Source organism: Phyllobates terribilis, unplaced genomic scaffold (genome assembly GCF_046119375.1).
Source record: "Phyllobates terribilis strain yellow unplaced genomic scaffold, ASM4611937v1 Scaffold_4__5_contigs__length_816908805, whole genome shotgun sequence".
NCBI lineage: Eukaryota > Metazoa > Chordata > Amphibia > Anura > Dendrobatidae > Phyllobates > Phyllobates terribilis.
In genome coordinates, this window is record NW_027362764.1 from 29,341,329 (window position 1) to 29,356,605 (window position 15,277).

At 56.2% G+C, this 15,277-nt stretch overlaps 1 protein-coding gene across 2 annotated transcripts in view; it reads left to right on the top strand.

Moving 5' to 3' along the window:
* The window catches only part of LOC141264842 (voltage-gated inwardly rectifying potassium channel KCNH2-like), a 170,417-nt gene that overhangs the window by 39,372 nt on the left and 115,768 nt on the right, over window positions 1-15,277 (top strand). The window contains exon 1 of one of the 2 annotated variants that reach the window (XM_073677202.1): window positions 7,526-7,980. The exons of the other annotated variant lie outside the window; for it this stretch is intronic. Within the exon in view, the coding sequence (XP_073533303.1) occupies window positions 7,825-7,980 (156 nt within the window). The 5' untranslated portion in view covers window positions 7,526-7,824. Of the gene's footprint in view, window positions 1-7,525; window positions 7,981-15,277 lie in introns of those variants that run through there. 2 annotated transcript variants of the gene reach the window in all.

Consider the following 15,277-nt stretch of genomic DNA (forward strand, 5'->3'; position numbering starts at 1 on the left):
CGTCTCCGGCCGTCGTCCCTCCTTCGCCGTCCTCAGAGGTGGACTTGCTCCCCGCTGCGGGTGGCATGCTTCGCTGGCGGGCTCCGGCTTGCTGGGCCATCTCTCGAGTCCACTCCGCCAGTGTTTCCTGCTGCACCCGGGCCATCCTCCGTGCTAGGCCCTCCAGCGCGGTCTGTGCACGCTCCCGATCTCCGGGGAGCTGCGCCAGGATCTCCAGCAGGCCTTCTGGAGTGGCGACCTGCAACAGGCTCCTGACCACTGGGTCGGTGCTGCCTGCCTCTCCCTCCATCTCCGGGTATGTTCTCTCTGGACTCTCCTCTAGACTTCTTGTCTCCGGGTGCGCTCTCTCCCGACTGCTCCAGGCGACACCCATCTTTGTTCTCTTGTTCTGTCTCCGCCCACATCGAGGGTGGTCCCGGGGCAACTTTGTGATTGTCAGTTCCAGGGGCAGTTCTCTCACGCTGATGGACACTTCCAGCATCACAGTCTCTGTTGGTGGGCGCGGTTTCCGCTTTTGGCGCCATTCTTCGACCTGGCCCACGATGGGAGGTGGCCTTTTGCCACCCTCTGGCACGCCCATAATGGCGTCCGCTCTTCCAAGGCGGGAAATCTTCGGAAATGGCGGGAATCGTCTCCCAGTGGCGGGAAACTCCATGGATGGCGGGAAAAAGCTGCAAATGGCGGACAACCGGCGGGAAACGACCTGTGATGGGGTCCGTTGGCGGGGACCCTCCGGAACCGGCGGGAGACTTCTTTTTGAGGTAACGGTGAACTTTTCTTCAGGCACGCAGTACCCGGTTGTTGCGGGCACGTTATCCTGCCGACTACGCCAAAGTTGACGCGCCCCCTGGGCCAGTGCTGTTAGGGAATACCCGGAGCCGGATCAGATGGGGGTTGTAGTCTCCGAGTGGCTGTGACCCGGTCCGTGCCCAGGGTGTCAAGCTCAGTGTGTGGCAGTCCTACAGATGTTATTAGAGTTCTTTGTGTCGACTACGCCACCCGTTGATTTGCGGTCAAAAGGCCGCCGCTGCAGCAGGGTCCGCTGAGGCTGTTGGTATGTGTGCAGCTTTGGTAGTATAACCCCCAACGGGAGGGGTATAGCCTCAGGGGGTCAGCCGTGGAGGATGGTGGTTGTGAAGGTGCAGCAAGGAGACTCAGAGGCATAAAATGCAGTTCCAGGGTTTTACTTACTGGTGTTGCTCGGGTCACTGTGTACAGCAGTGACCACCCAAGCCGTGCTGCGTCCACCAGGTTCTGGACTCGGTCAACTCCCGGGCAATTCTTGAGTATGGTCCTGAGCTCCTTTCTGACTCTCCCTTCTTCTGGCCGTTCCCACCAGGGATCCACATTTGGCCGGCTCCCTCGGGTCTCTTGGTGGTCAAGCCTCCTCTGGGCTCCCTGACCCTATGCTTGGTATGCCTTTCTAGTGGATTTGGTGAGGGTCGTGGCAGATCCTGCCCACGACCTCCGGTTCCTGGCTAAGGTGTGCTGTAGCCTCCGCCAGCTTGGGATCCGGTACCCTTTTGCCGACCCTTCACCCTATTAGCTCTCTTATGGGCTCTTGGGGTCCCCTCTTCCTGCGCCTCTGGGTCCCTCTTCCTTCTGCTCTGCTTCTCAGGCTCTCAGACAGACTGTCTGACTGGCTGACTGACAACTGACTGACTGACTGACCCTGATCTAAGATGGTGCCCACCTTATATACTCCCTCTATGTGTGAGCTCAGGTGACCAGCACCCAATGAGCTCCTAGCTTTACCCAGGCTGCTCCCCCTATCTGCCCCTACACTACTGGGATGTTCCACCCCCCCTCCCACTCCAGCCAAGGACAGACTCGGTCGTACCTGCACATTTATTAAGTGGGAGTACCGTCGGTCTGTCCCCCGGAAATGGGATGTATGTAGTGCATGCAGCCTACTAGCTCAGTTCCACACTCCATCCTTACCCGGGAGTGGAATACCACACCTCTGGCTTGAGGTGCAATACCCCTGTAGCAGCCGAATCCTCAGGGTGCTACATAATGACTCTATATAATAGATCCCTCTGTGTGCAATGACTCTATATAATATGAGTTTCACTTTTTGTATTGAAGAACTGAAATTAACTTTTTGATGATATTTTAATTTAGTGAGAAGCACTTGCATATGGGTAGTGTATATTGAGAGTAGAGAGATACTGTGAGCAGAGCAGTGCTGGGAGTAAAATAATAGTGTTAGCAGTGCAGTGAGCACCAGTTCATGTGAGCGGTGCTGGGAGCACAGGGCTACTGTGAGCAATGATGACAGTATGGGTTAATAGGAGCATTACTGGAAGATCGATGTGGGGTGGTGTGAACAGTGCTGGGAGCACAGGGGTTTTGTGAGTGGTGTTGGGAGTACAGGGGTAGTGTGAACAGTGTAAGGATTGCTGGCAGTACTGGTTTAGAGCAGCAGTGCCTGTAGCACAGGATAGAGTGATCAGTGTGTATAGTTGTAATGTGTGAGGTAGTAATGTGTTGCGGTGGTAGTGTGCACAATCGTTGTGTGTGCAGTGGTAGTCTGTATAGTAGTAATGTCTTGTAGTGGTAGTTGCGGTGTTAGTGTGTTCAATAGTAATGTGTGCGGTGGTAGTATGTACGTGTGTGTGTGTGTGTGTAGTAGTTGTGTGTGGTGGTAGAGTATATACAAGTAGTGTGTGAGGTAGTAATGTCTTTCAGTAGTAGTGTGTGTATAGTAGTGTGTATAGTAGTAATATGCAGTAGTAATGTGTTGCAGTGGTAGTTTCTGTTCGGTGGTAGTGTGTGTAATAGTTGTTTCGCAATGGTAGTGTGTGTGTGGTGGAGGTGTATGTAGTAAGTTGTGTTTGCCTTGGCAGTGTGTGCAGTGATGGTAATAATGTGTGCAATAGTAGTGTGTGTGTGGTGGAGGTGTATGTAGTAGTTGTGTTTGCCTTGGCAGTGTGTGCAGTGATAGAGTGTATGGTAATAATGTGTGCAATAGTAGTGTGTTGCAGTAGTTGTTTGTGTGCAGTGGTAGTGTGTACAATGGTAATTTGTGCAGTCGTAATGTGTATAATAGTTGTGTGCGTTGGTAGTGTGTGTGTGTGTGTGTGTGTGTGGTGGTAGTGTGTGTAGAAGATTGCCATGGTAGTGCGTTCAGTGGTAGTAGTGTGTATAGTAGTTGTAATGTCTTTCAGTGGTAGTGTGTGTGTATAATGTGTGTGCGGAGTTAGTCTGTCCAGTAGTTGTGTGTATAGTAGTTCTGTGTGCAGTGTTAGTGTGTTGCTGTGCTAGTGTTTGCAGTGATATTGTGTAAGTAATATGTTGCAGTGGTAGTTTGTGTGCAATGGTAATGTGTTTGGTGGTATTGTGTATTATAGTGTCTGTGTGCAGTTGTAGTTTGTGTAATAGTTGTGTATATGTGTGGTGGCAGTGGTGTGTATAGTAGTGTGTGCGATACATGGTCAGTGATAGTGTGTTTACACTAGTAGTGTATATAGTTGTGTGTGCAGTGATAGTGTGTATGGTAGTAGCAGCGTGTGCAGTGACAGTGTGCGCGGTGACAGTGTATGCATTGATAGTATGTGTGGTGGCGGTTTGTGCAGTGATAGTGTGTGCGGCGTCAGTGAGCTGTGATAGTGTGTTTGTGGTCATAGTGTGTGTGGTGCCAGTATGTACAGTGATAGTGTTTGTGGTGATAATGTGTGCAGTGTCAGTGTGTACAGTAATAGTGTGTGTGTGTGGTGATGGTGACCGTGCGATGGCAGTGTGTATAGTGTGTGTGGTGGCAGTGTGTACAGTAATAGTGTGTTTGTGGTGATGGTGGCAGTGTGTATAGTGTGTGTGGTAATGGTGACAGTGTATAGTGTGTGTGGTAATGGTGACAGTGTATAGTGTGTGTGGTAATGGTGACAGTGTATAGTGTGTGGTGGCAGTGTGTACAGTAATAGTCTGTATGTGGTGACAGTGTGTATAGTGTGTGGTAATGGTGACAGTGTGTACAGTGACAGTGTGTTTGTGGTGATTGTGTATGCTGTGGCAGTGTGGTTGGCGGTGTGTGCAGTGGCAGTGTGTACAGTAATAGTGTGTGGTGATGTGACAGTGTGCGGTAATGTTGATAGTGTGTACAGTGATAGTGTGTTTGTTGATTGTGTATGCGATGGCAGTGTGGTGTCAGTGTGTACAGTAATAGTGTGTGTGTGGTAATGGTGACAGTGTGTACAGTGATAGTGTGTTTGTGTTGATTGTGTGTGTGGTGGTAGTGTGTGCGGTGACAGTGTGTGGTAATAATGAATGTGCCGTGGCAGTTTTTGTACAGTGATGGTGTGTGTGGTGGTTGTGATAGTGGGTACAGTGATAGTGTGCGCGGTGGCAGTGTGTATGTGGTGACACAGCGTGCGGTGATAGTGTGTGTACAGTGGCAGTGTGTACAGTGATGGTGTGTGTGTATGTAGTGGTGGTGATAGTGTGAGCAGTGATAGTGTGTTTATGGTGATGTCATAATGTGTGCGGTGACAGTGTGGTGATGGGGACAGTGTGCGCGGTCGCAGTGTGTACGGCGACAGTGTGCGCGGTCGCAGTGTGTACGGCGACAGTGTGCGCGGTCGCAGTGTGTACGGCGACAGTGTGCGCGGTCGCAGTGTGTACGGCGACAGTGTGCGCGGTCGCAGTGTGTACGGCGACAGTGTGCGCGGTCGCAGTGTGTACAGCGACAGTGTGCGCGGTCGCAGTGTGTGCGGCGACAGTGTGCGCGGTCGCAGTGTGCGCGGCGACAGTGTGCGCGGTCGCAGTGTGCGCGGCGACAGTGTGCGCGGTCGCAGTGTGCGCGGCCGCAGTGTGCGCGGCCGCAGTGTGCGCGGCGACAGTGTGCGCGGCCGCAGTGTGCGCGGCGACAGTGTGCGCGGTCGCAGTGTGCGCGGCGACAGTGTGCGCGGTCGCAGTGTGCGCGGCGACAGTGTGCGCGGTCGCAGTGTGCGCGGTCGCAGTGTGCGCGGTCGCAGTGTGCGCGGTCGCAGTGTGCGCGGCGACAGTGTGCGCGGTCGCAGTGTGTACAACGACAGTGTGCGCGGTCGCAGTGTGTACAGCGACAGTGTGCGCGGTCGCAGTGTGTACAGCGACAGTGTGCGCGGTCGCAGTGTGTACAGCGACAGTGTGCGCGGTCGCAGTGTGTACAGCGACAGTGTGCGCGGTCGCAGTGTGTACAGCGACAGTGTGCGCGGTCGCAGTGTGTACAGCGACCGTGTGCGCGGTCGCAGTGTGTACAGCGACAGTGTGCGCGGTCGCAGTGTGTACAGCGACAGTGTGCGCGGTCGCAGTGTGTACAGCGACAGTGTGCGCGGTCGCAGTGTGCGCGGTCGCAGTGTGCGCAGCGACAGTGTGCGCGGTCGCAGTGTGCGCGGTCGCAGTGTGCGCAGCGACAGTGTGCACGGTCGCAGTGTGCGCAACGACAGTGTGCGCGGTCGCAGTGTGCGCAACGACAGTGTGCGCGGTCGCAGTGTGCGCAGCGACAGTGTGCGCGGTCGCAGTGTGCGCAGCGACAGTGTGCGCGGTCGCAGTGTGCGCAGCGACAGTGTGCGCGGTCGCAGTGTGCGCAGCGACAGTGTGCGCGGTCGCAGTGTGCGCAGCGACAGTGTGCGCGGTCGCAGTGTGCGCAGCGACAGTGTGCGCGGTCGCAGTGTGCGCGGTCGCAGTGTGCGCAGCGACAGTGTGCGCGGTCGCAGTGTGCGCAGCGACAGTGTGCGCGGTCGCAGTGTGCGCAGCGACAGTGTGCGCGGTCGCAGTGTGTGCAGCGATAGTGTGCGCGGTCGCAGTGTGTGCAGCGATAGTGTGCGCGGTCGCAGTGTGTGCAGCGATAGTGTGCGCGGTCGCTGTGTGTGCAGCGATAGTGTGTGTGGTGATGGTGACAGTGCGCGGTGACTGTGCGGTGGCAGTGTGTATAGTGTGTGTGTGTGGTGGTGATACTGTGTGCGGTGGCAGTGTGTACAGTGATAATGTGTGCGGTAATGGTGATAGTGTGTGCAGTGGCAGTGTGTGTGGTGATGGTGAGTGTGTGCGGTGACCGTGACCGGTGACAGTGTGTACAGTGATAGTGTGTGCGGTGACCGTGTATATGGTGACAGTGTGTGCAGTGGTGGTGTGTACAGTGATAGTGTATGTGGTGACTGTGCGGTGTCAGTGTGAACAGTGATAGTGTGTGTGGTGACCGTGTGCAGTGGTAGTATGTGCGGTGGCAGTGTGTGCGGTGGCAGTGTGTTGTGGCGGTGATCACAGTGTGATGTGCACCACGTTGTGTATACTTACAGATACAGGGTCACACCAGATCCCAGCAAGCTGCAGAAGAGCCATGTCGCTGTATACAGCGGTGTGTGTGTGTGTGTGTATTGCGCACGGTGTACGTGTCCAGTAGTAGTAGTGTGCACACCAGTGTTACTACAGCGGCGGTGACATTCCACAGTAAGGAGGGCAGGGGGCAGTGGCGGGGGTGCTGGCAGGAGGCTGTGGCAGGGGTCTGTGGCAGGGGAGGCAGTGGCATGGGGCTGTGGCAGAGGGTGCTGGTGGGGGTGCCAGCAGGGGCTGTGGAAGGTGCTGGCAGGGGTAGCTGTGGCAGGCGCTGTGGCAAAGGGTGCTGGCAGGAGCTGTGGCAGGTGCTGGCAGGGGGCTGTGACGGGGGTGCTGGCGGGGGGGCTGTGGTGGGGTGCTGGCAGGGGGCTGTGGCGTGTGTGTGCCGGCAGGAGGCTGTGGCGGGAGGTGCTGGTAGGGGTCTGTGGCGGGGGGGTGCTGGCAGGGGGCTGTGGTGTGGGGGGGCTGTGCCGGGGGGGGGGGGTGTGTGTGCTGGCAGGGGGCTGTGCTGGGGAGGGGGGGGGGTGCTGGCAAGGGGCTGTAGGTGCTGGCAGGGGGGTGTGGCGGGGGGGTTCTGGCAGGGGGCTGTGGGTGCTGGCGGGGGGCTGTGGCGGTGGGGTGCTGGCAGGGGACTGTGGCAGGGGTGCTGGCGGGGGGGTTCTGGCAGGGGGCTGTGGTGGTGGGTGCTGTAGCGGTGGGGTGCTGGCAGGGGGCTGTGGCGGGTGTGTGCTGGCAGGGGGCTGTGGTGGGGTGCTGTAGCGGGGGGATGGGGCGGGTGTGTGCTGGCAGGGGGCTGTGGTGGGGTGCTGTAGCGGGGGGATGGGGGGGTGCTGGCAGGGGGCTGTGGTGGTGGGGGGGTGCTGGCAGGGGGCTGTGGTGGTGGGTGCTGTAGCGGTGGGGTGCTGGCAGGGGGCTGTGGCGGGTGTGTGCTGGCAGGGGGCTGTGGTGGGGTGCTGTAGCGGTGGGATGGGGGGGTGCTGGCAGGGGGCTGTGGCGGGTGTGTGCTGGCAGGGGGCTGTGGTGGGGTGCTGTAGCGGGGGGATGGGGGGATGCTGGCAGGGGGCTGTGGTGGTGGGGGGGTGCTGGCAGGGGGCTGTGGTGGTGGTGGTGGGGGGGTGCTGGCAGGGGGCTGTGGTGGTGGTGGGGGGTGCTGGCAGGGAGCTGTGGCAGGGGGCTGTGGCGGGGGTGCTGGCAGAGCTGAGGGGGAGGGCGCTGCTCTCCTCTAGGTCCCGGCACAGACACGCGTGGAGGGGATTCGCAGTGTGGAGATGAGAGGGAAGGGTCGTGCGCGCAGGTGAGGCGTCCTCCAGGCAGTGATGGATTGTGGATAGCGCTGGTCCCGGCAGATACAGCCGCGTCTCCGCTCTCACACCAAGCAGCAGGGACCGGAGAGCCCGAGGATGGGATGAGAAGTGTCCGCCGCTGTCTGACTGCTCACATGGGCGCTCGCCTTCCCCTGTGCCCCCCACAAGACTCCAGCACAATGCCCGGGGCGCGGAGACAGCCGGAGGGATGCCAGCAGCGCGCAGCACCGGCCACCGGCAGGAGATAAGGCTCCCGGCGCCGCGTCCCGCCATGTCCCTGCGGAGGAAGGAGAGCGCGGACAAGGGGCGGAAGGACACGAGGGTCAAGAGGGCAGTGAGGATCTCCAGCCTGGTGGCCCAGGAGGTGAGGAAGGGGTTAAAGCTTCTGACTCTTCAGGTTTTCTGCGGCTCCGGGAAGTTTCCCCCAAGAGTTCTCAGATTAGATTGTGAGCTCCTGGGGTCGGGGATGATGGGAGTGATACATTGTGTGATGTTAGATCGTGAGCTCCTGGGGTCGGGGATGATGGGAGTGATACATTGCGTGATGTTAGATTGTGAGCTCCTGGGGTCGGGGATGATGGGAGTGATACATTGCGTGATGTTAGATCGTGAGCTCCTGGGGTCGGGGATGATGGGAGTTATACATTGTGTGATGTTAGATCGTGAGCTCCTGGGGTCGGGGATGATGGGAGTGATACATTGCGTGATGTTAGATTGTGAGCTCCTGGGGTCGGGGATGATGGGAGTTATACATTGTGTGATGTTAGATCGTGAGCTCCTGGGGTCGGGGATGATGGGAGTGATACATTGCGTGATGTTAGATTGTGAGCTCCTGGGGTCGGGGATGATGGGAGTGATACATTGCGTGATGTTAGATTGTGAGCTCCTGGGGTCGGGGATGATGGGAGTGATACATTGCGTGATGTTAGATCGTGAGCTCCTGGGGTCGGGGATGATGGGAGTGATACATTGCGTGGTGTTAGATCGTGAGCTCCTGGGGTCGGGGATGATGGGAGTGATACATTGCGTGATGTTAGATCGTGAGCTCCTGGGGTCGGGGATGATGGGAGTGATACATTGCGTGATGTTAGATTGTGAGCTCCTGGGGTCGGGGATGATGGGAGTGATACATTGCGTGATATTAGATTGTGAGCTCCTGGGGTCGGGGATGATGGGAGTGATACATTGCGTGATGTTAGATTGTGAGCTCCTGGGGTCGGGGATGATGGGAGTGATACATTGCGTGATGTTAGATTGTGAGCTCCTGGGGTCGGGGTTGATGGGAGTGATACATTGCGTGATGTTAGATTGTGAGCTCCTGGGGTCGGGGATGATGGGAGTGATACATTGCGTGATGTTAGATTGTGAGCTCCTGGGGTCGGGGATGATGGGAGTGATACATTGCGTGATGTTAGATCGTGAGCTCCTGGGGTCGGGGATGATGGGAGTGATACATTGCGTGATGTTAGATTGTGAGCTCCTGGGGTCGGGGATGATGGGAGTGATACATTGCGTGATGTTAGATCGTGAGCTCCTGGGGTCGGGGATGATGGGAGTGATACATTGTGTGATGTTAGATTGTGAGCTCCTGGGGTCGGGGATGATGGGAGTGATACATTGCGTGATGTTAGATCGTGAGCTCCTGGGGTCGGGGATGATGGGAGTGATACATTGTGTGATGTTAGATCGTGAGCTCCTGGGGTCGGGGATGATGGGAGTGATACATTGTGTGATGTTAGATCGTGAGCTCCTGGGGTCGGGGATGATGGGAGTGATACATTGTGTGATGTTAGATTGTGAGCTCCTGGGGTCGGGGATGATGGGAGTGATACATTGCGTGATGTTAGATTGTGAGCTCCTGGGGTCGGGGTTGATGGGAGTGATACATTGCGTGATGTTAGATCGTGAGCTCCTGGGGTCGGGGATGATGGGAATGATACATTGTGTGATGTTAGATCGTGAGCTCCTGGGGTCGGGGATGATGGGAGTGATACATTGCGTGATGTTAGATTGTGAGCTCCTGGGGTCGGGGATGATGGGAGTGATACATTGTGTGATGTTAGATTGTGAGCTCCTGGGGTCGGGGATGATGGGAGTGATACATTGCGTGATGTTAGATTGTGAGCTCCTGGGGTCGGGGTTGATGGGAGTGATACATTGCGTGATGTTAGATCGTGAGCTCCTGGGGTCGGGGATGATGGGAGTGATACATTGTGTGATGTTAGATCGTGAGCTCCTGGGGTCGGGGATGATGGGAGTGATACATTGTGTGATGTTAGATTGTGAGCTCCTGGGGTCGGGGATGATGGGAGTGATACATTGCGTGATGTTAGATCGTGAGCTCCTGGGGTCGGGGATGATGGGAGTGATACATTGTGTGATGTTAGATCGTGAGCTCCTGGGGTCGGGGATGATGGGAGTGATACATTGCGTGATGTTAGATTGTGAGCTCCTGGGGTCGGGGTTGATGGGAGTGATACATTGTGTGATGTTAGATCGTGAGCTCCTGGGGTCGGGGATGATGGGAGTGATACATTGTGTGATGTTAGATCGTGAGCTCCTGGGGTCGGGGATGATGGGAGTGATACATTGTGTGATGTTAGATCGTGAGCTCCTGGGGTCGGGGATGATGGGAGTGATACATTGTGTGATGTTAGATTGTGAGCTCCTGGGGTCGGGGATGATGGGAGTGATACATTGCGTGATGTTAGATCGTGAGCTCCTGGGGTCGGGGATGATGGGAGTGATACATTGCGTGATGTTAGATTGTGAGCTCCTGGGGTCGGGGATGATGGGAGTGATACATTGCGTGATGTTAGATCGTGAGCTCCTGGGGTCGGGGATGATGGGAGTGATACATTGCGTGATGTTAGATTGTGAGCTCCTGGGGTCGGGGATAATGGGAGTGATACATTGCGTGATGTTAGATCGTGAGCTCCTGGGGTCGGAGATGATGGGAGTGATAGATTGCGTGATGTTAGATTGTGAGCTCCTGGGGTCGGGGATGATGGGAGTGATACATTGTGTGATGTTAGATTGTGAGCTCCTGGGGTCGGGGATGATGGGAGTGATACATTGCGTGATGTTAGATCGTGAGCTCCTGGGGTCGGGGATGATGGGAGTGATACATTGCGTGATGTTAGATTGTGAGCTCCTGGGGTCGGGAATGATGGGAGTGATACATTGTGTGATATTAGATTGTGAGCTCCTGGGGTCGGGGATGATGGGAGTGATACATTGCGTGATGTTAGATTGTGAGCTCCTTGGGTCGGGGATGATGGGAGTGATACATTGCGTGATGTTAGATCGTGAGCTCCTGGGGTCGGAGATGATGGGAGTGATAGATTGCGTGATGTTAGATTGTGAGCTCCTGGGGTCGGGGATGATGGGAGTGATATATTGCGTGATGTTAGATTGTGAGCTCCTGGGGTCGGGGATGATGGGAGTGATACATTGCGTGATGTTAGATCGTGAGCTCCTGGGGTCGGGGATGATGGGAGTGATACATTGCGTGAGATTAGATTGTGAGCTCCTGGGGTCGGGGATGATGGGAGTGATACATTGTGTGATGTTAGATCGTGAGCTCCTGGGGTCGGGGATGATGGAAGTGATACATTGCGTGATGTTAGATCGTGAGCTCCTGGGGTCGGGGATGATGGAAGTGATACATTGCGTGATGTTAGATCGTGAGCTCCTGGGGTCGGGGATGATGGGAGTGATACATTGCGTGATGTTAGATCGTGAGCTCCTGGGGTCGGGGATGATGGGAGTGATACATTGCGTGATGTTAGATCGTGAGCTCCTGGGGTCGGGGATGATGGGAGTGATACATTGCGTGATGTTAGATCGTGAGCTCATGGGGTCGGGGATGATGGGAGTGATACATTGTGTGATGTTAGATCGTGAGCTTCTGGGGTCGGGGATGATGGGAGTGATACATTGCGTGATGTTAGATCGTGAGCTCCTGGGGTCGGGGATGATGGGAGTGATACATTGCGTGATGTTAGATCGTGAGCTCCTGGGGTCGGGGATGATGGGAGTGATACATTGCGTGATGTTAGATTGTGAGCTCCTGGGGTCGGGGATGATGGGAGTGATACATTGCGTGATGTTAGATCGTGAGCTCCTGGGGTCGGGGATGATGGGAGTGATACATTGCGTGATGTTAGATCGTGAGCTCCTGGGGTCGGGGTTGATGGGAGTGATACATTGCGTGATGTTAGATTGTGAGCTCCTGGGGTCGGGGATGATGGGAGTGATACATTGCGTGATGTTAGATCGTGAGCTCCTGGGGTCGGGGATGATGGGAGTGATACATTGCGTGATGTTAGATTGTGAGCTCCTGGGGTCGGGGATGATGGGAGTGATACATTGCGTGATGTTAGATCGTGAGCTCCTGGGGTCGGGGATGATGGGAGTGATACATTGCGTGATGTTAGATCGTGAGCTCCTGGGGTCGGGGATGATGGGAGTGATACATTGTGTGATGTTAGATCGTGAGCTCCTGGGGTCGGGGATGATGGAAGTGATACATTGCGTGATGTTAGATCGTGAGCTCCTGGGGTCGGGGATGATGGGAGTGATACATTGCGTGATGTTAGATCGTGAGCTCCTGGGGTCGGGGATGATGGGAGTGATACATTGCGTGATGTTAGATCGTGAGCTCCTGGGGTCGGGGATGATGGGAGTGATACATTGCGTGATGTTAGATCGTGAGCTTCTGTGGTCGGGGATGATGGGAGTGATACATTGTGTGATGTTAGATTGTGAGCTCCTGGGGTCGGGGATGATGGGAGTGATACATTGCGTGATGTTAGATCGTGAGCTCCTGGGGTCGGGGATGATGGGAGTGATACATTGCGTGATGTTAGATCGTGAGCTCCTGGGGTCGGGGATGATGGGAGTGATACATTGCGTGATGTTAGATTGTGAGCTCCTGGGGTCGGGGATGATGGGAGTGATACATTGCGTGATGTTAGATCGTGAGCTCCTGGGGTCGGGGATGATGGGAGTGATACATTGCGTGAGATTAGATTGTGAGCTCCTGGGGTCGGGGATGATGGGAGTGATACATTGTGTGATGTTAGATCGTGAGCTCCTGGGGTCGGGGATGATGGAAGTGATACATTGCGTGATGTTAGATCGTGAGCTCCTGGGGTCGGGGATGATGGAAGTGATACATTGCGTGATGTTAGATCGTGAGCTCCTGGGGTCGGGGATGATGGGAGTGATACATTGCGTGATGTTAGATCGTGAGCTCCTGGGGTCGGGGATGATGGGAGTGATACATTGTGTGATGTTAGATCGTGAGCTCCTGGGGTCGGGGATGATGGGAGTGATACATTGCGTGATGTTAGATTGTGAGCTCCTGGGGTCGGGGATGATGGGAGTGATACATTGCGTGATGTTAGATCGTGAGCTCCTGGGGTCGGGGATGATGGGAGTGATACATTGCGTGATGTTAGATCGTGAGCTCCTGGGGTCGGGGATGATGGGAGTGATACATTGCGTGATGTTAGATCGTGAGCTCCTGGGGTCGGGGATGATGGGCGTGATACATTGCGTGATGTTAGATCGTGAGCTCCTGGGGTCGGGGATGATGGGCGTGATACATTGCGTGATGTTAGATCGTGAGCTCCTGGGGTCGGGGATGATGGGAGTGATACATTGTGTGATGTTAGATCGTGAGCTCCTGGGGTCGGGGATGATGGGAGTGATACATTGCGTGATGTTAGATCGTGAGCTCCTGGGGTCGGGGATGATGGGAGTGATACATTGTGTGATGTTAGATTGTGAGCTTCTGGGGTCGGGGATGATGGGAGTGATACATTGTGTGATGTTAGATTGTGAGCTCCTGGGGTCGGGGATGATGGGAGTGATACATTGTGTGATATTAGATTGTGAGCTCCTGGGGTCGGGGATGATGGGAGTGATACATTGTGTGATATTAGATTGTGAGCTCCTGGGGTCGGGGATGATGGGCGTGATACATTGCGTGATGTTAGATCGTGAGCTCCTGGGGTCGGGGATGATGGGAGTGATACATTGTGTGATGTTAGATTGTGAGCTCCTGGGGTCGGGGATGATGGGAGTGATACATTGTGTGATGTTAGATCGTGAGCTCCTGGGGTCGGGGATGATGGGAGTGATACATTGCGTGATGTTAGATCGTGAGCTCCTGGGGTCGGGGATGATGGGAGTGATACATTGTGTGATGTTAGATTGTGAGCTTCTGGGGTCGGGGATGATGGGAGTGATACATTGTGTGATGTTAGATTGTGAGCTCCTGGGGTCGGGGATGATGGGAGTGATACATTGTGTGATATTAGATTGTGAGCTCCTGGGGTCGGGGATGATGGGAGTGATACATTGTGTGATATTAGATTGTGAGCTCCTGGGGTCGGGGATGATGGGAGTGATACATTGTGTGATATTAGATTGTGAGCTCCTGGGGTCGGGGATGATGGGAGTGATACATTGTGTGATATTAGATTGTGAGCTCCTGGGGTCGGGGATGATGGGAGTGATACATTGTGTGATATTAGATTGTGAGCTCCTGGGGTCGGGGATGATGGGAGTGATACATTGTGTGATGTTAGATTGTGAGCTCCTGTGTGCAGATGCTGTTACTGCTCCTTATGTTCCTGTGGCTCACCTCTGCCCCCTTGCCTTCTGTTCTTCGCTTGGGTTTTGTGTTTTCTGCGATCTGGCCATTTATTTTCTGATCTCCGTTGCGTCTGCTTCGGCTCCGTTGCGTCTGCCTCGGCTCCGTTGCGTCTGCCTCGGCTCCGTTGCGTCTGCCTCGGCTCCGTTGCGTCTGCCTCGGCTCCGTTGCGTCTGCCTCGGCTCCGTTGCGTCTGCCTCGGCGCCGTTGCGTCTGCCTCGGCGCCGTTGCGTCTGCCTCGGCTCCGTTGCGTCTGCTTCGGCTCCGTTGCGTCTGCCTCGGCTCCGTTGCGTCTGCCTCGGCTCCGTTGCGTCTGCCTCGGCTCCGTTGCGTCTGCCTCGGCTCCGTTGCGTCTGCCTCGGCTCCGTTGCGTCTGCCTCGGCTCCGCTGCGTCTGCTTCGGCTCCGTTGCGTCTGCCTCGGCTCCGTTGCGTCTGCTTCGGCTCCGCTGCGTCTGCCTTGGCTCCGTTGCGTCTGCTTCGGCTCCGTTGCGTCTGCTTCGGCTCCGCTGCGTCTGCCTCGGCTCCGCTGCGTCTGCCTCGGCTCCGCTGCGTCTGCCTCGGCTCCGCTGCGTCTGCCTCGGCTCCGCTGCGTCTGCTTCGGCTCCGTTGCGTCTGCCTCGGCTCCGCTGCGTCTGCCTCGGCTCCGCTGCGTCTGCCTCGGCTCCGCTGCGTCTGCCTCGGCTCCGCTGCGTCTGCCTCGGCTCCGCTGCGTCTGCTTCGGCTCCGTTGCGTCTGCCTCGGCTCCGCTGCGTCTGCCTCGGCTCTGCTGCGTCTGCTTCGGCTCCGCTGCGTCTGCCTCGGCTCCGCTGCGTCTGCCTCGGCTCCGTTGCGTCTGCCTCGGCTCCGTTGCGTCTGCCTCGGCTCCGCTGCGTCTGCCTCGGCTCCGCTGCGTCTGCCTCGGCTCCGTTGCGTCTGCCTCGGCTCCGTTGCGTCTGCCTCGGCTCCGCTGCGTCTGCCTCGGCTCTGCTGCCTCGGCTCCGCTGCGTCTGCCTCGGC